Source organism: Eschrichtius robustus, chromosome 1, assembly GCF_028021215.1.
Source record: "Eschrichtius robustus isolate mEscRob2 chromosome 1, mEscRob2.pri, whole genome shotgun sequence".
Classification (NCBI taxonomy): Eukaryota; Metazoa; Chordata; class Mammalia; order Artiodactyla; family Eschrichtiidae; genus Eschrichtius; species Eschrichtius robustus.
In genome coordinates this window covers 187,240,302-187,264,093 of record NC_090824.1, presented here as the reverse complement: position 1 = coordinate 187,264,093, position 23,792 = coordinate 187,240,302, and the positions used below count along the sequence as shown (strand labels likewise).

The following is a 23,792-nucleotide window of genomic DNA, read 5'->3' as shown; positions in this document are numbered from 1 at the left end:
AGAAACCAAATAAACAAAACATTCACAGCTAATTAGCAGGGAGAAAAGCTTCTAAAAGGCTAGGAGGCATTTGTAGCAAGCTCAGTTGCCTGCCCTTCTACTCAGAGTTAAACACAGATTTTCCAAGGGATGAGGAAGCTTACTTTCAGTACTCACATAACTTTTTGAAAAATTTTGCATACAAACATACTTTACATAGGGAATACGTAAACAAATGAAAAAGGTTGGAAAAACTCGTCTGAATTTTTATAAGGCTGAAACTCTACTGCTACGGAAGGACAAAGGGATACAGGAAAACTGGAAAGGCCTCAACAACATAACAAAGATTCCATTCCTTCTACCCTCTGAAAGGAGGCCATAAGATGCAATTATGCGGAGGTCCGAAGGCAGAATATAGAGCTTTGTAGAAAAGATTTTAAAATCACAAAATGTTAGTTAGGTAGGATGTTAGAGATGCATAGTCTCATCAGTTCCATATTTTGTAGATGAAAAATAAGTTTAAGACTCAGATTGGTGAGACAATTTGCCCAAAGTGACACTACTAGTCAATGGTAGAAATGAAACTTAAAGCAGACAAAAATAAATTTAAAATATAAGAAATATAAAAGCTAAGAAAGAATAAATTTTTTCAACAGCTGGATAATAAGCTAGATATGTTATGGTGAGTGAATAAGCTGTCTGATCTTACATTCTCTATACGAATATTGAGGCAGACTGTAATTGTTATAAAAGTTGTAGAAGGATTCTTGCCTTGAGTTGGGGCTGAATAGATGACTTCTGTGGTGTCTTCTGTCTCTTAGCACAAATGGGAAAAGTTGCTTTGGGCCTTCCATCTCTTTGAATACTACTGACTCAGGCAGAGGAAAGCTGAGCTTCTTGTTTTCTTCTTTATTTTTATTACTTCTTGTGAATTTAGTGTTATTATCATTCTGTACAAGAAAATTTACTCTTATTCAGAGTATGAAATTTAAAAGTTTTCCTGTATTCTTCATTGTAATTTTATACATTATATGTAATTACACATTATATCTAATTCTGAGATTATAAGTCAGTTGGAGAACAAAATTTGATATAGAGCAATTGAATTTATGGGCAGATTTTCAGAAATGCACTTAACGATATTCTCCTGTGTTGAAGGTTATATGTAAGCTTCAAACAAGAGATTTGTGCTGTCACACAAAGAGAAATGTTCCCTATTCCCATTAGGACAGGTGGTACTATTTCCCTGCTTGTACCACTCTAAATCAATTCCTTTCTTTCCTACGATTTTTTTTTTGGATTGTTTAATACTTTAAGGTTTATATGGAGAGGTAAAAGAAAACCAAAACATGACGAGCACTGCCAGCTCAGCATGTTATCTTTATCACTTAGATAAACTATGTCAATAGAGTTAAAAAGAAAGGTTTATAAGGGATGACTTCCATCTTGTAGCTAACTAACCTTGGGAATACTACATCTTCAAGGCTTAGCTAAATTGTCATCATCATTATGAAACCTTTCTTGATCAGGCCAACTGAAAATTTCCCATTGTATATTCTCTGTACTAACTTCATAGCACTTACTATTTGTATTAATCAGGATAGACTATGGTACAGATCATCCCGAAATTTCAGTGACTTAAAAATTTTTTTCCAGTGTATGCCACTTATCTATCACTGGTTGGTGGGAAAAGGGACATTCTGCTCTAACTAGCCATTTAGGGACCCAGAATAATGACGTCTTCACCATCTTCTAGCTGTTCGCATCTGGAGCATGTGGCTTCCTTGGTCCCTGTGGCAAGAGTAGAGAGCTGGGGGATTGCACAAGTTTTTTGATGTTGGGTTTGAAATGACACATGATATTTCTAACCGCAGCCCATCCAGAACTAGTCCCATAACCCCACCTAATTTCAAGAGAATAAGGGAATGTGGGGAAACAAATAGAATGTTGGGAGAGCACCACTCTCTCTTTCAATAATTCATTCAGCAAATTTTTTTTACTCTATTTTTTAAATTAGTTTTTATCAGATTATGGTTGCTTTACAAAGCAAATATTTACTGAGTGCTTACTATGTGCTAAGTATTCTTTTAGGCTCTGGAAATACAAAAAATTTTCTAAAAAAGACCAAAATTCCTGTTCTCATGTAGTTTATATTCCTTATTTTGGTTGATATTCATAGATATTTTTACATATGCTTCAAGGGCAACTGCTAGTCTTATCATGTAACCCCCATATATCCTAACAAAGTACAACACGTATAATAGTGGTTCAGTAAATAAGTATAAATAAATATTACTTTTTAAACACCTTCTCGTGCAGGAGCCCATGCTCTACAGTTAGATAAAGAACCACTCATAATATGTAAATTCTTTAAGTCATAGTTCTATAATGTAAAATCAGTCCTCTGCTTGGTGTCTATGCAGACAAGCTTTGAGCCCTCCAAGAAATTTTAAGTATTAAGAGAGTTGATTCTAGAGTAAAAGCTTTTCCTCATGTTCCATCCATAAGGATTATAAGCTCCTCGAGGATAAGAACTCTCTGTTTGGAACAGTGTAAACTCTGTAGTTTTAATACAGTATTATGCAGCTAAACCTAGGCAGTCCAGAGCCCTGATTGATTAAGCATTCATTCACTCATTGAATACTTATTAAGCATCTATTATGTGCCAGGCAGTGTCTCCAAAGATGGATGAGAAGTTTATCCACACGAAATTTATCCTTTCCTGTGCAGGTAAACTGGGGCTTATTCTGGACTCAAAATGAGATTTTGTGTTTATTTTCCCTACTTAACAGTGGTATTCACATGAATTAGCTTCTCTTAAGGAATGGGGGGGGGGGGAAGGTTGCAAACAACTGCTCTTATTCAACCTCTTTTGAATACATGACACCCTAATCCCTACCCCCCACCCCTGTCACCGGCCTGGTCTTTCTTGAATATTACCTGCAAAGCCAGTCTGTTTCATTTTCAGGTGATTTTAATTATCAGCAAGCTCTTTTTTGTATTTATCCAAAATCAAAACTTATCCCGAATCTTCTCATTTCCATTCCCTTTTAAATACAGTTTCAAGCCCAGATTCACAGACACAGAAGACAGACGTATGGTTACCAAAGGGGAAAGGGAGGAGGGGAGGGATAAATTAGGAGTATGAGGTTAACAGATATAAACTACTATACATAAAGTAGATATGCAACAAGGATTTAGTATATAGCACAGGGAACTATATTCAATATCTTATAATAACCTATAATAGAAAGTAATCTGAGTGTATATATATGTATATAGTTTCAAGGCCCCTCACCATTTGATCACTTTCCTTTTAAAGTCTTCCAGTTTGTCAGTGCATCTTAAAGTATGGGACACCAAACTCTACAGAAGGATGGTTGGAACAAAGAGTTTGTTGAGTACAGTAGAATTATTTGAGATCGTAGGTTTATTAAAGAAGTAATGCTTTCTAGAGTGGGCATATTGTAATTATAATTTGCAAGTACAAACAAGATATGAAGGAAAGAAAAAGCATGAGGAACATTTAAATAAATGCTTAGAAATGGGGCAAAAGGGAGATAGGATTCTTTGCCTAGAACAAACAGTGAGTGAGACTAGGGAATGTGTTAAAACTCTTGGAATTAGATGGAGTAGGTTAAGGTGATTGGGTGCATTGCAATCCTCAGATAAGTGTGTTTTTGAATCTAATGCGTATTTCCAAAAGGAATTTTTAGTGGAATTCTGTGCTGCAGCAGAACGAAGAAACATTAGCAGAGAAATGTTCCCATTTGTTAGGACCACTAGGAAGGGATTGTCCAGCAAAAGGTTTTTGCACTGAGGTGAAGAGGGTTCATGTAAAGAGAAGTCGTGTAAGCGAGAAGATGCAGGATTCTGCAGGAGTTTTGGTTTACTATGAAGCAGAAAAACTCACCCTGTCTTTGTGGTGGAGAATAAGGTTCTTGGCAAAATGATGAAGTAATAATAAAAATAGGTACCATATATAAGGCCTAACTGTGTGCAAGATGTTATTCTAAGTGTTTCCCATATATTAACACATTTAATCTTTCCAACAGCTCTATGAGTTAGGTACTCGTATTATCCCCGTTAGATGGGTGAGAAAATTCGCCCATAGGAAAGTGAAGTAATGCTGAATGTCACATGGCTAGTGAGATGGCAAAGCCGAGATCTTAATCCAGGCAGCCTGACTCTAAAATCTGCCCTCTTCATCACTATATTCTATCTCATTCTATTATACTGTGGTGTTTGATTTCAACTCGTCTTCTTTCACACCTCATAAATAACTTATCTGTGCCCTTCTTTTCTTACATGGTGCAACCCTTCCTACTTCCCTGAGGAGCCAGTGCCTTCCTGACCTTTTCCCTACTATTAAAAATTACTCTCTGGAAAGAAGCTAATAAGCCTATTCATTCATTCATACTGAGGAACGAATGACTGATATGGTTTAATATAAAATAAGACTTTTCCAGGGTTGAGATTTTGGGGGTGCAGGGAGTGTTAAGGGACCATAAATTCTTAACCAAAACTCTGTTGAAATTTAAAGTAAATATGGGTAACCAAGGGATCACTGAAGAAATCAAAGAGGAAATCAAAAAATACCTAGAAACAAGTGACAATGAAAACACGATGACTCAAAACCTATGGATGCAGCAAAAGCAGTTCTAAGAGGGAAGTTTATAGCAATACAATCCTACCTTAAGAAACAAGAAACATCTCAAATAAACAACCTAACCTTACACCTAAAGCAATTAGAGAAAGAAGAACAAAAAACCCCAAAATTAGCAGAAGGAAAGAAATCATAAAGATCAGATCAGAAATAAATGAAAAAGAAAGGAAGGAAATGATAGGAAAGTTCAATAAAACTAAAAGCTGGTTCTTTGAGCAGGTAAACAAAATTGATAAACCATTAGCCAGACTCATCAAGAGAAAAAGGGAGAAGACTCAAATCAATAGAATTAGAAATGAAAAAGGAGAAGTAACAACTGACACTGCAGAAATACAAAGGATCATGAGAGATTACTACAAGCAACTATATGCCAATAAAATGGACAACCTGGAAGAAATGGACAAAATTCTTAGAAATGTACAACCTTCCGAGACTGAACCAGGAAGAAATAGAAAATATGAACAGACCAATCACAAGCACTGAAATTGAAACTGTGATTAAAAATCTTCCAACAAACAAAAGCCCAGGACCAGGTGGCTTCACAGGCAAATTCTATCAAACATTTAGAGAAGAGCTAACACCTATCCTCCTCAAACTCTTCCTAAATGTAGCAGAGGGAGGAACACTCCCAAACTCATTCTACGAGGTCACCATCGCCCTGATACCAGACAAAGATGTCACAAAAAAAGAAAACTACAGACCAATATCACTGATGAACATAGATGCAAAAATCCTCAACAAAATACTAGCAAACAGAATCCAACAGTACATTAAAAGGATCATACACCATGATCAAGTGGGGTTTATCCCAGGAATGCAAGGATTCTTCAATATACGCAAATCAATCAACGTGATACACCATATTAACAAATTGAAGGAGAAAAACCATATGATCATCTCAATAGATGCAGAGAAAGCTTTTGACAAAATTTAACACCATTTATGATAAAAACCCTCCAGAAAGTAGGCACAGAGAGAAGTTACCTCAACGTAATAAAGGCCATATATGACAAACCCACAGCCAACATCGTCCTCAGTGGTGAAAAACTGAAACCATTTCCACTAAGATCAGGAACAAGACAAGGTTGCCCACTCTCACCACTATTATTCAACATAGTTTTGGAAGTTTTAGCCACAACAATCAGAGAAGAAAAAGAAATAAAAGGAATCCAAATCGGAAAAGAAGAAGTAAAGCTGTCACTGTTTGCAGATGACATGATACTATACATAGAGAATCCTAAAGATGCTACCAGAAAACTACTAGAGCTAATCAATGAATTTGGTAAAGTAGCAGGATACAAAATTAATGCACAGAAATCTCTTGCATTCCTATACACTAATGATGAAAAATCTGAAAGTGAAATTAAGAAAACACTCCCATTTACCATTGCAACAAAAAGAATAAAATACCTAGGAATAAACCTCCCTAGGGAGACAAAAGACCTGAATGCAGAAAACTATAAGACACTGATGAAAGAAATTAAAGATGATACAAATAGATGGAGAGATATACCATGTTCTTGGATTGGAAGAGTCAACATTGTGAAAATGACTCTACTACCCAAAGCAATCTACAGATTCAATGCAATCCCTATCAAACTACCACTGGCATTTTTCACAGAACTAGAACAAAGAATTTCACAATGTGTATGGAAACACAAAAGACCCCAAATAGCCAAAGTAATCTTGAGAAAGAAAAACAGAGCTGGAGGAATCAGGCTCCTGGACTTCAGACTATAAGCTACGGTAATCAAGACAGTATGGTACTGGCACAAAAACAGAACTATAGATCAGTGGAACAGGATAGAAAGCCCAGAGATAAACCCATGCACATATGGTCACCTTATCTTTGATAAAGGAGGCAAGAATATACAGTGGAGAAAAGACAGTCTCTTCAATAAGTGGTGCTGGGAAAACTGGACAGCTACATGTAAAAGAATGAAATTAGAACACTCCCTAACACCATACACAAAAATAAACTCAAAATGGATTAAAGACCTAAATGTAAGGCCAGACACTGTCAAACTCTTAGAGGAAAACATAGGCAGAACACTCTGACATAAATCACAGCAAGATCCTTTTTGACCCAGCTCCTACAGAAATGGAAATAAAGACAAAAATAAACCAATGGGACCTAATGAAACTTAAAAGCTTTTGCACAGCAAAGGAAACCATAAACAAGATGAAAAGACAACCCTCAGAATGGGAGAAAGTATTTGCAAATGAAGCAACTGACAAAGGATTAATATGCAAAATTTACAAGCAGCTCATGCAGCTCAATATCAAAAAAAACAAACAACCCAATCCAAAAATGGGCAGAAGACCTAAACAGACATTTCTCCAAAGAAGATATACAGATTGCCAACAAACACATGAAAGAATGCTCAACATCATTAATCATTAGAGAAATGCAAATCAAAACTACAATGCGATATACCTCACACCGGTTAGAATGGCCATCATCAAAACATCTACAAACAATAAATGCTGGAGAGGGTGTGGAGTAAAGGGAACCCTCTTGCACTGTTGGTGGGAATGTAAATTGATACAGCCACTATGGAGAACAGTATAGAGGTTCCTTAAAAAACTAAAAACAGAACTACCATACAACCCAGCAATCCCATTACTGGGCATATACCCTGAGAAAACCATAGTTCAAAAAGAGTCATGTACCACAATGTTCATTACAGCTCTATTTCCAAAGCCAGGACATGGAAGCAACCTAAGTATCCATGGACAGATGAATGGATAAAGAAGATGTGGCACATATATACAATGGAATATTACTCAGCCATAAAAAGAAACGAAATTGAGTTATTTGTAGTGAGGTGGATGGACCTAGAGTCTGTCATACAGAGTGAAGTAAGTCAGAAAGAGAAAAACAAATACCAGATGCTAACACATATATATGGAATCTAAAAAAAAAGAAATGGTCATGAAGAACCTAGGGGCAAGACGGCAATAAAGATGCAGATGTAGAGAATGGACTTGAGGATATGGAGAGGGGGAAGGGTAAGCTGGGACAAAGTGAGAGAGTGGCATGGACATATATACACTACCAAATGTAAAATAGATAGCTAGTGGGAAGCAGTCGCATAGCATAGGGAGATCAGCTCGGTGCTTTGTGACCAGCTAGAAGGGTGGGATAAGGAGGGTGGGAGGGAGGGAGATGCAAGAGGGAAGAGATATGGGGATATATGTATATGTATAACTTATTCACTTTGTTATAAAGCAGAAACTAACACATCATTGTAAAGCAATTATACTCCAATAAAAATGTTAAAAAAATAAAGTAAATATGGGGACTTCCTTGGTGGTCCAGTGGCTAAGACTCTGCGTTCCCAATATAGGGGGGCCCCGGTTCAATCCCTGGTCAGGAGACTAGATCCCGCATGCCTCAACTAAGAGTTTGCATGCTGCAACTAAAGATTGTGGGAACATGCTGCAACTAAAAATAAATAAATAAATAAAAAATAAAGTAAATATGGGCATGGGAGGATAAGTCAGATGTATGACCTCTGTGCCCTTCAAATTATGCCATTATTTAGCTGGCCCAGGGCTTGTAGAAATCCTTCTAGAAGAAATGAGGTAGGAACCTAAAAGTGGGAATGGAAGGAATAAGAGGTATATCTTTATTATATTGATTCAGTGATTTTAGAAGTGCCCTGTCATTTCCCTAATTAATTATCAAGTAAAAGAGTTCTATTATAACCCCAGGAGACATAGACCCCAGGAGAAAGCTTAAATTTGAACAGTCATAGCTGAAAAGAGATAATCCCATTCTAGGGTTTAAGTGTTCATGCATTTACATCTGAATTGAGGTAGATCCAAGGATTGATTTTGTTCCTTCATTTCCTGCAGAAATAAAACCCTCTCAGACGGGTCTATGATTTATATGCTCTAGGAGTCGTACAGTCTGGGGATATTACTCTAGAGTTATCCTTGATATCTCTCTTATTCCACACCAGTCAGTCATCAAGCCCTTTTGCTTCTTTCTTAACAAGGTTTCTCATATATTTCAATCTAGCTCAGTTCAAAGAATGCCTATTGAGTGCCTGTTTGATGCTAGATACTGTGCTTTGAGCATACAAGTAACCCTGTCTCAGATTTCTCATTTTCTAGAAGAGAATACAGCATGATACAAGCAACCATAGAAATGTGTTTAAATACAGAAGCAGTATACAGGAGAGAATTACTCTTCCAGGGAAGGTCAGAAAGACTTGCAAAAGAGGTGATGCTTGAATAGGGTTTTCAAGGATGAGTAGGAGTTCTTCAGAATAATGGTAGGGGAGCAAAATGTTCTAGCTAGAATGCAACGCATACAGAAAGACATGGAAGCATAGCACAGTGTAGCCTGGCAGCTACAAGTAGTATTGCTATAGAATAGATGGAGTTTGAGTCAAGGGGTGGTGGAAGATTATCTGTTTTTGCTCTTTTCAGTGTCAGCATCTTCATATGCCTAGAGCACCAACTTGTTTATCTCCATGTCTGTGATTAAAGGCCTGGTCTTTTTTCGGTACTCTGCTAAAGTCTTACCTATCCTATATGCCACTACTTGAGACTTTAGCCACTGTATCTTGACACCTAAGTATTTGTGTACAGTATGTGTCCTCAGTCCTCAACTCTCAGTGGAGTGACAACTTTCACTTGTATCTATGTGGTCATAGAAGTTTCACAATCAGATTTGCATATAGTAATTTTGAAAATCTTTTGGAGTTAAGGGACTAATATGAAAATAGTGTTAGTACTTTGTTTGTCACAACAATGTAATTTACTCTGCTATCAAATAATTCAGTTCAGCAAGTGTGTTTTTCTGCTCTCTGTCTGTGCATAATACTGAGAAAATATACAATGGAAGAAAACAGGAAGAGGATACGTTCCTTACGTATCTGAGAGCAAAGGCTTTACTTAAACATATTTATACTCATGTAGTTTCTGGCTTTCATTAATTCTCTAAGATAGAGAAATCATAGAGAACTGCTTATTCAGTTTCTTCTGTTCATCATAAAATTTGAAAACATAAACACAGAGGATGACTACTTATTAAATGAATATACTGCTTTAAATAGTTTCTTTTAATATTTATTTTTTTTTATTTATTTATTTTCCTTATTTTTTTGGCTGCATCGGGTCTTAGTTGCGGCATACAGGATCTTCCATTATGGCTTCCTTGCGGCACGCAGGTTTCTCTCTAGTTGTGGCGTGCAGATTTTCTCTTCTCTAGTTGTGGTGCACGGGCTCCAGGGCGCATGGGCTCTGTGTTTTGTGGCATGCGAGCTCTCTCGTTGAGGTGTGCAAGCTTAGTAGTTGTGGTGCACAGGCTTAGTTGCCCCGCAGCATGTGGGATCTTAGTTCCCCAGCCAGGCATTGAACCCGCATCCCTGAATATACTGCTTTAAATTGAAGTTATGTGGAAAATACCATCAAAGCAAACTGACTTTTATGTTAATTTATTTGTTACTTCTTTTTTCAGGATGCTGGGCAGTTTTATGCTAAATATAAAGAAACAAGATTGAAGGAAAAGGAAGATGCATTGACTAGAGCTGAACTTGAAACACTTCAAAGTGAGTTTTAAACATTTTCTTACTGTATTAACTAAAACTGATTATTTAAATTTGGATTTTCCCTTAAATTCAGCAGTAATTAAATTTTTTGTGCTTTCTTTGCTACTCTCTAAATGGAGTTACTTGTACTTAATATACTATATGTGGAAAATACTATATTAGTAATTTCTGAACCACCCACAGCTCAATATCAGGAGGGATAAAATTAACATGGGGTCATATAGTTCCTTTAATCTGAGAGGCATCCAAAATCTAGAAAGTCCTTAAATACTCCAGTGCTGCAGTTGCCATTGATATTTAGTGCTGAGTCTATCCAATTGATCACCAACTTGCTGTATTACAGTAGTAAACAGGAAGCCTGAAAATGTCAATGATTTTTGTTTTGAAAGCCTTTGTTTCATTTGCATTATTGTTATATAACACGAAAAACCTTGGCTAAAGTGTCAGTATGTTGAAGTCTTCCATTGAACACTAAAGACAGCTCTTGCTGATTTTAGGAAAAGTTGAACATACTATTAAAGGTGACATTTTCCCAGCCCTGGTCTTTTTGTCTAAGTTTGTGTATCTACATCTTTCCCACACAAATACGTTCTGTCCCTTTATGTTGCTTTATCTTTATCCAGAGCATTTAACACTACTTAACTTTAATTTATATATTCATTTTGTTTACTGTCTGGTCCCCCCAATAGAATGTAAGCTTCATGAGGGTAAGGACTTTATCTGTTTTGTTCGCTGTTATGACTGTCCAAGGACCTTAAAGAGTCCCTGGCACATAGTAGGTTCTCAGTATGTTGACTGAATTCATGGAGGTGAAGTCTATTTTTTAAAAAATTCCAATATGAGTGTTTTTGGTTCAAACTTCATTTCTGAATGCTGTGCATGGTACCAATCTGGGCACAGAAGACAGTGTAAACACCCTTAATACCTGGTCACTTCACGCCTATAAATGTATATAAATACACAGCATGTGTAGTTTAGAAAACAACTTGTGTGCTTTTAAGGGTATACAGTAAAAGCTTTTCTGCAGCGCATAGAAGTCACTTAGCCAAATCAAACTGGAAAAGAGCAACTGTGGTATTAGTATACCACACATTCAGTTCACACTTTCAATATATATAGAAAAATGGTGATGGCTATTTCCCTTCATATACTGAAAGTCTAGCTTTCTGTCTTTACCCTGACACTGACCATGGTTTGAGAATAGAGGAGAATTATGTTCTCTCCAAACCCAAAGAGTACACTGCTCCTACCTAAATGTGTGACTTTGAGGGTTTTACTTTCATTATCTGTCAGCAAAACATGTCAGACTAGATGATCCCAGTATTAGTTTTCTATTTTTGCTCTAACAAATGGCCACAAATTTAGTGGCTTAAACACAAATGTATTATCTTATAGTTGTATGGGTCAGAGTCTGACATGAGTCTCACTGGGCTAAAATCAAGGTTATCAAGCAAGGCTGCATTCCTTCTCCAGCTTCTAGAGGCCTTCCACACTCCTTGGATTTTGGCCCCCTTCCTCTTTCTTCAGATCCAGCAATGTTGCATCTCTCTGACTATTCTGTAGTCACATCTCTGGCTGATCATAACTGGGAAAAGTTCTCTGCTTTTAAGGACTTGTGATTAGATTGCGCCAACTTGGATAATTCAAGATAGTCTCCTATCTCAAGCTTACTCACATCTGCAAAGTCTCTTTTGCCATGTAAGGTAAAATAGTCCCAGGTTCTGGGGATTAGAACATGGTCATGGTTAGGGGACCATTTTTTGCCTTATACAACCTTCAGGTGTCTGGGCAGCTTTAGAACAGGGACTTTCTTTTTCATCTTTGTGTCTGCAGCATTGAATATAGTGTCCTGGCACATAGTAAAGGTTTAATAAATGGATGAATGACTAAATATACGAATTAATGTAATCCCATGAATATTAATGAGTGTTAGTGAAGAAGAAAACAAACTTACGGTTACCGGAGGGAAAGGGGTGGGGAGGGAAAAATTGGGAGATTGGGATTGACATATACACAATGCTCCATATAAAATGGATAACAAGGACCTACTGTACAGCACAGGGAACTCGTCTCAATACTCTGTAATGACCTATGTGGGAAAAGAATCTAAAAAAGAGTGGATATATGTATATGTATAGCTGATTCACTTTGCTGTACAGCAGAAACTAACACAACATTTTAAATCAACTATACTCCAATAAAAAATAAAGTTTCAACAGTTACAAACACAAAATAATATTCAGATAAACTATATCATTGTTTAAAGCAGACTTCTGTTTAAGAGGGGAAAGTTTAGGATGTTAGAGAATTACGTATTAAGGTTGACTGATGTGTGTTTTGCGGAGTAAGGGTGGACAAATGATTATTATTGTTATATTATTATTGTTTTATTATTGGTATATATACCAAAGATTGAAACAGAAGTTGATGTTAGAGCAATTGTTGAAATAGCTTTAATTAAATTGAATAAATCAATGAATAAATGAAACTTTAAATGTAATTTTTATATAATTGTTACTTTTAAGTAAAACTGTTACATAAAAATTTTCTAAGCCTTTTAAGACTAGTCAGAAGGAGAGGGGGAAATCACATTTACAAGGAAAGAGAAAAATATCACACTAAACCAAAATTTACCTGTAGAGGCAGTATGAATACACTAATTTCATTGCTTTCACAGTCATGTTTTCATGACTATTTTTCCAAAATTGTTCAGAGACTTTTGTTCTGCCTAAGAATTTGATAACAGTTCTCAAGCAGATTTGATAATGCTCTTCAAAAATTTTTTTTTTAATTTTTATTTTTAAATTGAAGGAGAGTTGATTTACAATGTTTCAGTTATACAGCAAAGTTATTCAGCTATACATATACATATATATCTATTCTTTTTTAGATTCTTTTCCATTATAGGTTACTGTAAGGTATTTAATATAGTTCCTTGTGCTATACAGTAGGTCCTTGTTGTTTATCTATTTTATATATAGAGGTGTATATCTGTTCATCTCAAAGACCAAATTTATCCCTCCCTCTCTTTTGCCCCGCTAACCGTAAGTGTTTCTATGTCTGGGAGTCTCTTTCTGTTTTATAAATAAGTTCATTTGTATCATTTTCTTTAGATTCCACATATAAGTGATATCATATGATATTTGTTATAATAATTTGTTATTATTGTTTAATAAAAAATATCGTGTAAAGAAGCATTAATTTAAAAATAGGTAAATATCTGAAAACTCTGTATGCCAGCAAAAATGTGTGGTAGTCTTCTAAAAAGTTGGAAAATTCATTACTAGCTTATGGTTTCCTGAAACTGAAAATGAGGAAATTAAATGCCAGAAACTTTATTAAAAACAATACTCATCCTAGGCTCTGAGTAATAAGACTTCTGTCGCTCATGTTTTGATATCAGTAGTATATTTAGAAAAGGTGATGGTATCAACATTAAGAATGTTAAAGAACAGTCACATTACTGTTAATAACGTCAAAAGCTGTCATGTATTTTTAAATGTAGTCTCTAATGGTTACATGCAAAGAATCTTTTAATTAATTTTGTTAACTTCATTACAGTGTTCTGCATTGTATACTTTAGAACTAATACATAAAGGCCCCAAATCCCCCAGTGTGCATTTCATTTGCCCCCATCCTTCTTAATTTTAAAGACCATCATTGGAATACTGAGTTCATAATAACATTTCCATCTGCTTAATTGAGTAAATGCATCTCATGCAGATTAGCATTAGCTATTTTATGCTGCCTGTTTTTCATGACCTAATTGCTAATCTGCCCTCAAGTCTGTTTGCTTTACTGCTGAGATTGTGCAGAGTCGTCTAAGGGCTACACTAGAGCTACATTGAGTAGGGTGTGGTGGTCTTACTTACTAAAATGGTATTTTAGAGGGGGAAATCTGAAAAAGGGTAATTTCTTAAAAATAAATATCATTCTTCTGGGAAGTCTTTATGGAAAAAAATGTGATGATTTATTTGGAAATTTTTGAGCATTTCTTTCTTTATTATAAACTTTTAACCAATTTTATGTTTTAGGTTTAAATCCAAGGTGAATATTTATAAATATAAGACTTTTTCAGTGTTAATAATATTTCTATACATTCTCTAATTGTATGAGTTTTAATCTAAGTCAATAGATGTGAGTTCCAAGTACTATAATGAAACAGCCCATATTGTGAATGGAAAAAAATGAGTTATTTTATGAAGAAATTGATTGTAAAGGTTAAAATTTGAATAGAGAAAAGAGGGGAGGAAGGGTAGGAGGAAAACTCAGTATTTCCCTTTTTTTTACTGTGTACTTTATATGAGTTAAGAACAAAAGCAAAATCAAATAATCAAAACCCTACTGTCAAGTACTTCTTTTTTGTCGGCAGAGATAATCATTCCAGACATTATATTTTTCTTCTTGTTGTGTGGTCCCCACTCCATGCCCCAGTGATGGCCTAAGTAGGGGTGCCAAGGGGACAGTAAGAACGTGGTAGACAGAATATATCTCTTTAGGGTGGCAGGATGGGAAAACATTCACCTTCCCTAAGGTAATGGAAGACTGGTTTTCTAGAAAACTTAGATTCATGAGGAAAGGAGTTGCTAGTGCTGATTTGTAAGCTAATTCAGGGGTTGATGGAGAAGGAGAACAAAGGAGGTAGGGCAGATGTAATCCCAATGGGTTAGAACATTTTTCCTTTGGTGATATAGGGTGCTCATGGATGGGAGATTACTCTCTGAGATAATTTATGAAAAGGCATATAACACATCACTAGCTCCAGTACATTTGGAAACATGACCAAATAGAAACTCTGTACCTTAACTTACTATATAGTAAAACCTGATAGGAGCCCTAGCCCCAAGAGTTTATATGTAGGCAAAGGATATCTTTAAAATAATATTATTTCCTACGTACTTTGTTCTAATAACAATGGAATGTGAATTTTTAAAATCATATAGCTCAAATACAAATTACAATTGCCTCGATATTTCAAATCATAATGCTGTGATGCTTAAATATATTGCAATCTCAGTTTTCTCACTGAAATGATTCAAAAAAGCATTTATCCAATTTAATATATAAACAATTATGGCTATAGATTAACTGGTCACATTTCAACTAAAATTTTACTTACTAATCTGGAAACGAGTACCTGTTTAATGTAACTGTATATAAAATGATATATCAGTTTATAAGATCCATGCAGGCAGGCATTTTCATCTCTCTTGTTTATAGTCATAACCCCAGCACCTAGAATAATGCCAAGCTTGCGGTAGCTCCTCAGTAACTATTTATTGAATGAATTAATGAATTTAGAAATACTGTATTGCTCTTTTCTACTTCATACTTCTTAAAGCAATTTATTAAAACTCTTCAGTAACATTTTTGACAAGAGGATTCTTGTCATCAGTAAAACTACTTTTTGAGTCATCAACACAGTAAATCATCTTTATTTCCATATATAATGAGGTATGATCTTTTTGATTCCATGTATGAGACTGACAGTCAACATTTTATTCCAAGTCACAAGGACCTATTCATCTAATATTAGGATTTTTTCCTTTTTTTTTTTATATGATTGTTACAATAAAACCAATGTATTGCTTTATCCCCTCAATAATTTTCATTGTGGTAAAATATACATAACAAAATTTACCATCTTAACCATTTCTAAGTACAGCAGCGTTCAGTGGTATTAAGTATATTCATAATGTACAACCATCACCCCCCTCCTTCTCCCATAGCTCTTTTCATCTTGCAAAACTGAAACTGTACCCATTAAATAATAACTCCCCATTCTCACCTCCACCCACCCTGTGGCAACCACTGTTCTGTGATTTTGACTACTCTTAAGTATCTCATATAAGTCTAATCATACAGTATTTATCTTTTTGTGATTGGCTTATTTCACTTTGCATAATGTCCTCAAGATTCATCCATGTTGTAGCATATGTCAGAATTTCCTTCCTTTTTAAGGCTGAATAATATTCCATTGTATGTATATACTACATTTTGTTTATCCGTCTGTCAATGAACACTTGGGTTGCTTCCACTTTTTAGCTGTTGTGCATAATACTGCTATGAACTTGGGTGTACAGATATCTCTTTGAGTCCCTGGTTTCAGTTCTTCTGGATATATATCCAGAAGTGGAATTTCTGGATCATATGATAATTCTATTTTTACTTTTTTTAGGAACCTCCATACTGTTTTCCATAGCACAGTACTGTTTTACATTCTCACCAGCAGTGCACAGAGTTCCAACTTCTCCATATCCTTGCCAATGCTTTTTATTTTCTGGGGGTTTTGTGTGTGTGTGTGTGTGTGTGTGTGTGTGTGTGTGTGTGTTTCCTATAGCCATCCTATTGCGTGTTTCTTTGGAGAAATTACTATTCAAGTCCTGTACCCAATTTTGAATCAGATTGTTTATTTGTTTGTTGTTGAGTTTTAGGAGTTTTCTATATATTCTGTATATTATTCCTTATCAGATACATGATTTGCAAATATTTTCTCCTATTATATTGGTTGCCTTTTTACTCTGTTGATATTGTCTTTTGATGCACAAAATTTTTTAATTTTAATGAAGTCTAATTTGTCTATTTTTTCTTTCATTGCCTATGCCTTTGGTGTCGTATCAAAGAAATCATTGCCAAATCCAGTGTCATGAAGCTTTTGCCCTGTATTTTCTTGGAAGACCTTTAGAGTTTTAGTTCTTAGACTTAGGTCATTGATCCATTTTGAGTTAATTTTTATATATGGTGTTGGGTAAGGGTCCAACTTCTTTATTTTCACATGGTATCTAGCTTTCCCAGCACCATTTGCTGAACTGTTGCTTTTTTTGTTTGTTTTAATTTTTCTTTTTTTAAAATTTCGGCTGTGCTGTGCAGCTTGTAGGATCTCAGTTCCCTGACCAGGGATTGAACCCGGGTCACAGCAGTGAAAGCGCCAAATCCTAACCACTGGACCACCAGGCAACTCCCATGAACTGTTACTTTTCTATTTAACTTTTTACTTTGAAATAATTATAGATTCATAGGAAGTTGCAAAGATAGTACAGAGAGGTCCCATGTACCCTCCTCTCAGCTTCCCCCATGGGTTATCTTATATAACTATAGTATAATATCAAAACTAGGAACTGACATTGATAGAAAATGTATGTATAGTTCTCTGCCATTTTATCACATGCTTATGTTAATGTAGCCACCACCCCAATTATCCACTACTGCTTTATGATCACAACCATCACCTTCTCCCATCCCCCCATTATCCCTAATACCTGGCAATTACTAATCTGTTTTTCATCTGTCTAACATTGTAATTTTGACTGTATGATTTAGAGAATGTGAATTCGAGAACCATATAGTATGTGACCTTTTGAGACTGGCTTTTTTCACTCATTGTATTGCCTTTGGGATGTATCCAGGTTGTTCCATGGGTCAGTAATTCATTTCCTTTTATTAATGAATAATATTCCATGGTATGGATGTACCACCGTTTGTTTAACCATTCACGTATTGTAGGACATTTTGGTTGTTTATGGTTTTTGACCGTTACAAATAAGGCTGCTATGAACAGTCATATGTAAATTTTTGTGTGAACCCAGAAGTGCAATTGCTGGGTCATATGATAAGTTTATGCTTAGCGTTTTAAGAAATTGCCAAATTATTTTCCAGAGTTCCCGTACCATTTTATACTCCTACCAGCAATGTATGAGAGATTTAGTCTCTTTGCAGCCTCACCAGAATTTGATATTCTCACTATTCTTTATTTTAGCTATTCTGATAGGTGTGTAGAGATATCTCACCATGGTCTTAACTTGCATTTTCCTAATGGATAGGGATGTTGAAACATCTTTTCATGTGCTTATTTGCCACGTGTATATCCTCTTCAGTAAAATCTTTCTTCATGCCTTTGGCTTGTTTTCTAATTGGATTTTTTTTTTTTTTTTTTTTTTTACTATTGAGTTTTAAGAGTCCTTTATATATATGTTCTAGATATGATTCCTCTTTTAGATATGTGGTTTACAAATATGAAATCTTGATTATTGCAGCTCTACAATAATCTCAAAATCAGGTAGAGTGATTCTTCCCACTTTCTTCTTCTTTTTCAAAACGTTTTAGCTATTCTAGTTCCTTTGCCTTTCCATGTAAATTTTAGGGTAATCTTGTGTGTATCTCCAAAAAAAAAATCTTGCTGGAATTTTGATACGAATTACGTTAAACTTGTATATCAGTTTGGGGAGAATTGACCTATTTACTATGTTGAGTATATCTCTTCATTTATTTATATCTTCATTAATTTCTTTAGTGTTTTGTAGTTTTCAGCTTACAAATCATATATGTATCTTCTTAGATTTACATCTGTTTCTTTTTTTTTTTTGAGTGATGAAATGGTATTGGGTTTTTAATTTCAGTCTCCAAATGTTTACTTTAAGTAAAGAAATTCAGTTGAATTTTGTATGTAGATCTTGTATCCTGCACCTTTTGGGATTTACTTATTAGTTCTAGGAATTTTTATGTAGATTCTTTGCATTTTCTATGTAGATAGTCATGTCAATATGACAATAGGGATAATTTTATTTTTTTCCTTTTTAATTTGTATGCATTTTATTTCCTTTTCATGCCGTATTTTGCTATCTAGAACTTCCAGAACTATGTTGAACATGAGTGGGGAGACAGGGCATCTTTCCTCTGTTCTAAACTTTAGGGGGGAAGCATTTAGTGTTATACCATTAAGTAGGGTGTTAGCTGTATGTTTTTTGTAGATGCCCTATATGAAGTTAAGGAAGTTTCCCTCTATTCCTAGTTTTCTGAGTTTTTAATCATGACTGGGTGTTGAATTTTGTTAAATTTTTGTTAAATTTTTTTCATCAATTAATATGATCATGTGATATTTCCTCTTTGGCCTGTTAATGTTGTGGATTACACAGATTGAATTTTGAATATTGAACCACACTTGCACCCCTCCCGCAGTAAATACCATGATGGTATAGAATTCTTTTTTTTTTAACTTTGGGTTTGTTTGTTTGTTTGTTTGTTTGTTTATTTATGGCTGTGTTGGGTCTTCATTTCTGTGCGAGGGCTTTCTCTAGTTGCGGCAAGTGGGGGCCACTCTTCATCGCGGTGCATGGGCCTCTCATTATGGCGGCCTCTCTTGTTGCGGAGCACAGGCTCCAGACGCGCAGGCTCAGTAATTGTGGCTCATGGGCCTAGTTGCTCCACGGCATGGGGGATCTTCCCAGACCAGGGCTCGAACCCGTGTCCCCTGCATTGGCAGGCAGATTCTCAACCACTGCGCCACCAGGGAAGCCCTATAATTCTTTTTATATATTGCTGAATTCTCTTTGCACATATTTTGTGAAGGATTTTTGCATCTATATTCATGAGAGATACTGGTCTATAGTTTTCTCTTTTTGTACTGTCTTTGTATGATTTTAGTATCAGGGTACCCTCATATAATGAATTGGGAAGTCTTCTCTCTTCTATTTTCTGAAAGAAGCTGTGTAGAATTGGTGTTAATTCTTTAAACATTTGGTAGAATTCTCTAGTGAAGCCATCTAAGCCTGGATATTTCTTTTTGGCAGTTTTTAAATTATAAATTAAATTTCCTTTATAATTACAAGGCTATTCAAATATCTATTGCATATATCTATTTAATGATTGAATTAGGGTAGTTTGTATTTTTCAAGCAATTGGTCAACGTTACCCAAATTGTCAAATTTATGTGTTTAGAGTTGTTCACTTATTATCCTTTTGATGTCTGCATGTCCTGTGGTGATTTCTCCTGTTTCAGTGCTAAAATACTGCTAACTTTTGTTTTCTCACTTTTTTGGTCAGTTTTGCCAGATGTTTATCAGTTTTATTGATCTTTTCAAAGATCCAGTTCCTTGTTTCATTGATTTTCTCTATTGCTTTTCTTTTCAATTTCATTGATTTTTGTTCTTATTTTTATTATTTTCTTTTTTCTGCTTGCTTTGGGCATCTTTTGGGTAATTTCCTTTACTCTGAATTCTATTTACCTGATATTAATTAGCTACTCCTGCTTTCTTTTGATTAATGTTTTGATTAATTTGAAATAAGTTTCTTGTAGATAGCATATACATAGGTCATGGTTTTTCATCCACTGTACCAATCTTTATCTTTTAATTGGTGTATTTAGACCATGTGCCTGTAATGTAGTTATTGATATATTAGGGCTTAAGTGTGCCATTTTATTTTTTGTTTTCTATTTGTTCTGTTTTCTTCTTTCTGCTTTCTTGTGTAGGTTACTCGAATGTTTTTATTTTTTTAGAATTCCATTTGAATTTATCTGTAGTGTTTTTTTAGTATATCATTTTGTATAGAGTTTTTAGTGGGTGCTCTAGGTATTATGTTATATATACATAACTTATTACAATCTACTGGTGTAAGCAATTTACCATTTCAAGTGATATATAGACACATTACCTCACTTTACATCCATTTATGTCTCCCACTTATAACTGTCTTAAATATTTTCTCTACATACATTGAATGTTATAATTTCCATTCAGCTGTCAGATATAACTTAGAAAACTCAAGAGGAGGAGGAAAATCTATTGTGTTTACCCATATTTTTACTCTTACTCTTGTTCTTTCTCCTTCCAGCTATTTTAAGATTTTTTTCTTTTATGATTTCCTTTCTGTTCAGATAACTTCTTTAGCCATTATTATCAGATAGGTCTGCTGGTAACAAATTCTCTTAGTTTTCCTTCGTCTGCAGAGGTTTTGGTTTCCCCTTTATTCCTGAAGGATATTTTCACTGGTATGGAATTTTGAGTTGACAGTTTTTTGCATTTTGCACTTGAAAAATGTGCCAAATTCAGTTAGCATACTTTTCAGTTCTGGTATTTCTATTTGGTTCTTCTGTATATCTTCTGTTTCTTTGCTGTTGACTTTTTTATTTCTTCGTCTGTTTTAAGAATGTGTATTATTGCTTGTCAAACCATTTTTATATGGCTGTGTTAAAATCCTAGTCACATAATTTGGATATCTCTTTCATCTGTTGGCATCTATTGATTATCTTTTTCATTCAAATTGAGATATTCTTGGTTCTTGGTATGATGAGTGATTTTTTTTTTTTAATTAAAACTTGGACATTTCAGGTATTATAAGACTCTGGATCTTATTTAAATCCTCTATTTTACCTGGTGTTCTCTAACAAAGCCTAGTAGTGGAAAGGGGAGGGTTGCTGCCCTGTTACAGTCAGGTAGGAGTGGAATTCCAGGTTCCCTTCATGACATGTGTTACAGCTGAGGGGGAGGCTGGTTGTGAATCCTTTCAGCGTTGGGTGGGTGTGGGTGCTCCTGCTTGCCAGTAGGTCTCCACTTACCCCAGCCTGGCTGGGATAAGCAAGAATGTCTACTTACTGCTCGCCACCTGGCCTCCCCTGACATTGTGGGGGGTGCCTCAGCTGGACAGTTGTGAAAGCCCTGATTGCCCTCTAGGCTTCCTCTGAAACCACCCTGGCAGGGAGGAGGAGGGACACCTCATTATCCCTGGGTGGATTTGGAAACCCAGACTACCAACTTAGTCTCTGCGGTTTCCACATGGGAAGGGGGATCCCCATCACCTCTCAGCAAACATGAAAACTTGGCTTCTTACACAGCCTTCTCCCACATCACCCTGAGACTGGGGTGCCTCATTACAGCCTCACTATGGCAGAAGTCTAGGATTCCCACTAGCCTTTGCTGGCATGGGGGTGGGGTGTGGCCACAGTTTTTTCTGTGTTGTTTGCCTGAAGTAGATCAGTTATTATCTAAAAGTTTATCTTGATATGCTGCTGCTTTTCTGGTCCTTTTGGCTGGAAAGAGAAAGCTTTTTAAATTTTTTATTATTACCATTATTATTTCTGTGCCTTTCAGTGGTTTTGGGTTGCAAGCTTCTCTGGGACCAAGTCTGGGATATATGAGGCTGTAAGAAACCCAGGGAAGTTACCACCTTGGTGCTCACTGGGTCCTGCCATTCCTAGTTGGTCTGTCTTCTCTCCAACATTCAGATTATTCTTCTGTTTGTTTCATATATAACATTTAGAATTTTTAGTTTTTCTTAGTGGGAGGACTATGAAAAAGTACTTCTTCATTTTTCCGGGAGTGGAAGTTTTGTATTATTTTTTTAAAGTGATTTTTTTAAATGCATATTTTAAAAGATTCAAATACTTGCAATTGTGATCAACACCCCAGAAATAAACCAAATTTATTTGCTTCCTTTTTATAACTGATTCTCTATAAGCAACCAAAATTAGTAGCGATGAGATACGTTCTAGTTTATGTGTATTTTCCCTTAGCAATAATTTGTTGCTCAAAATAAAGAAATTGTGAAAAATTGAGTAATATGACCGACTTCATAAGGAATCTTTTTTTTTTTTAATTTATCTTTGGCTGCATTGGGTCTTCGTTGCTGCGTGTGGGCTTCCTCTAGTTGCAGCGAGCAGGGCTGTTCTTCGTTGCGGTGTGCGGGCTTCCCATTGTGGTGGCTTCTTTTGTTGCGGAGCACGGGCTCTAGGTGCGCAGGCTTCAGTACTTGCGGCGCATGGGCTTAGTTGCTCCGCGGCATGTGGGATCTTCCTGGACCAGGGCTCAAACCCGTATCCCCTGCATTGGCAGGAGGATTCTTAACCACTGCACCACCAGGGAAGTCCCCATAAGGAGTCATTTATACGGTTTCTTCCTCTTTTCTGAAAAACAATTTTGAAAAACAAGAAAACCTGGCCTTCTATTTGGGCTCATATTGTACTCTGGTGACACTATGTTTTTATACTTTTAAATTAGACTCATATGTCATTTAAGTTACTAATTTCCTATTTTGGTATTAAGGTGTTTTGGTTTTTTTTTAAGTCACCATTTCAAAAGCCTGGATGTATAAAGTTACTGAAGCAGTATAGGATAAAATATGGTATTAGATACCATGTAATTTCTAGAAAGGTAACAGCCTTGTTAAGTAGAACTGTTCCCATAACACTGTATTCTTAATGCACATTATTTTTGGCCATTTTTCTCTATTGGGCTGCCTATCCTCTTGTCAGTTTATAATATCTCTTTATGTATTCTATATATCAGTCTTCTGTTTGTACTCTGAATTGTAGATGATCTTTCCAAATCTGTTATTTCTCTCTTGATTTGTTTATTCTGTCTTTTATCTTTTTTTTTTTTATAGCATTTGGGTTTTCAGTCTTAGTTAAGATTTTGTCTTCCTTTAAATAGTACAGGTAGTATTTTAGATTTCTTTTTGCAAGATTTTTATTGTTTTGGTTTTTAAAGTCAAGTCTCTTATCCAACTGGGATTTATTTTGGTATATATTGTAAGGTTGTGTCCAATTTTCTTTCAAATGCGTATTCATTTGTGACAGCATCATTTAATAAATCCTTTTCCCACTGAACTGAAATGTTTATGAATTCTCTGTTCTATTCTAGGAATTTGTCTCTTCATATGCCAATATCATATTAATTTTATTACGTTAGCATTATAACACATACACACACACAGGATGGAGAAGATATGGTTATAAGGATGGATGAGTTTGACAGTAGTAATCAAGAGTGAAGTTGCTTCTCAGTGTTAACTCTCTAATCAGAAAAGGATTT

The 23,792-nt window shown here is 35.5% G+C and overlaps 1 protein-coding gene across 2 annotated transcripts in view; it reads left to right on the top strand.

Moving 5' to 3' along the window:
* DNAJC1 (DnaJ heat shock protein family (Hsp40) member C1) overlaps nt 1–23,792 on the top strand; it is a 196,592-nt gene that overhangs the window by 91,027 nt on the left and 81,773 nt on the right. For both annotated transcript variants that reach the window (XM_068561208.1, XM_068561198.1), the window contains exon 7: nt 10,119–10,209. In XM_068561208.1, the coding sequence (XP_068417309.1) occupies nt 10,119–10,209 (91 nt within the window). The remainder of the gene's footprint in view (nt 1–10,118; nt 10,210–23,792) is intronic.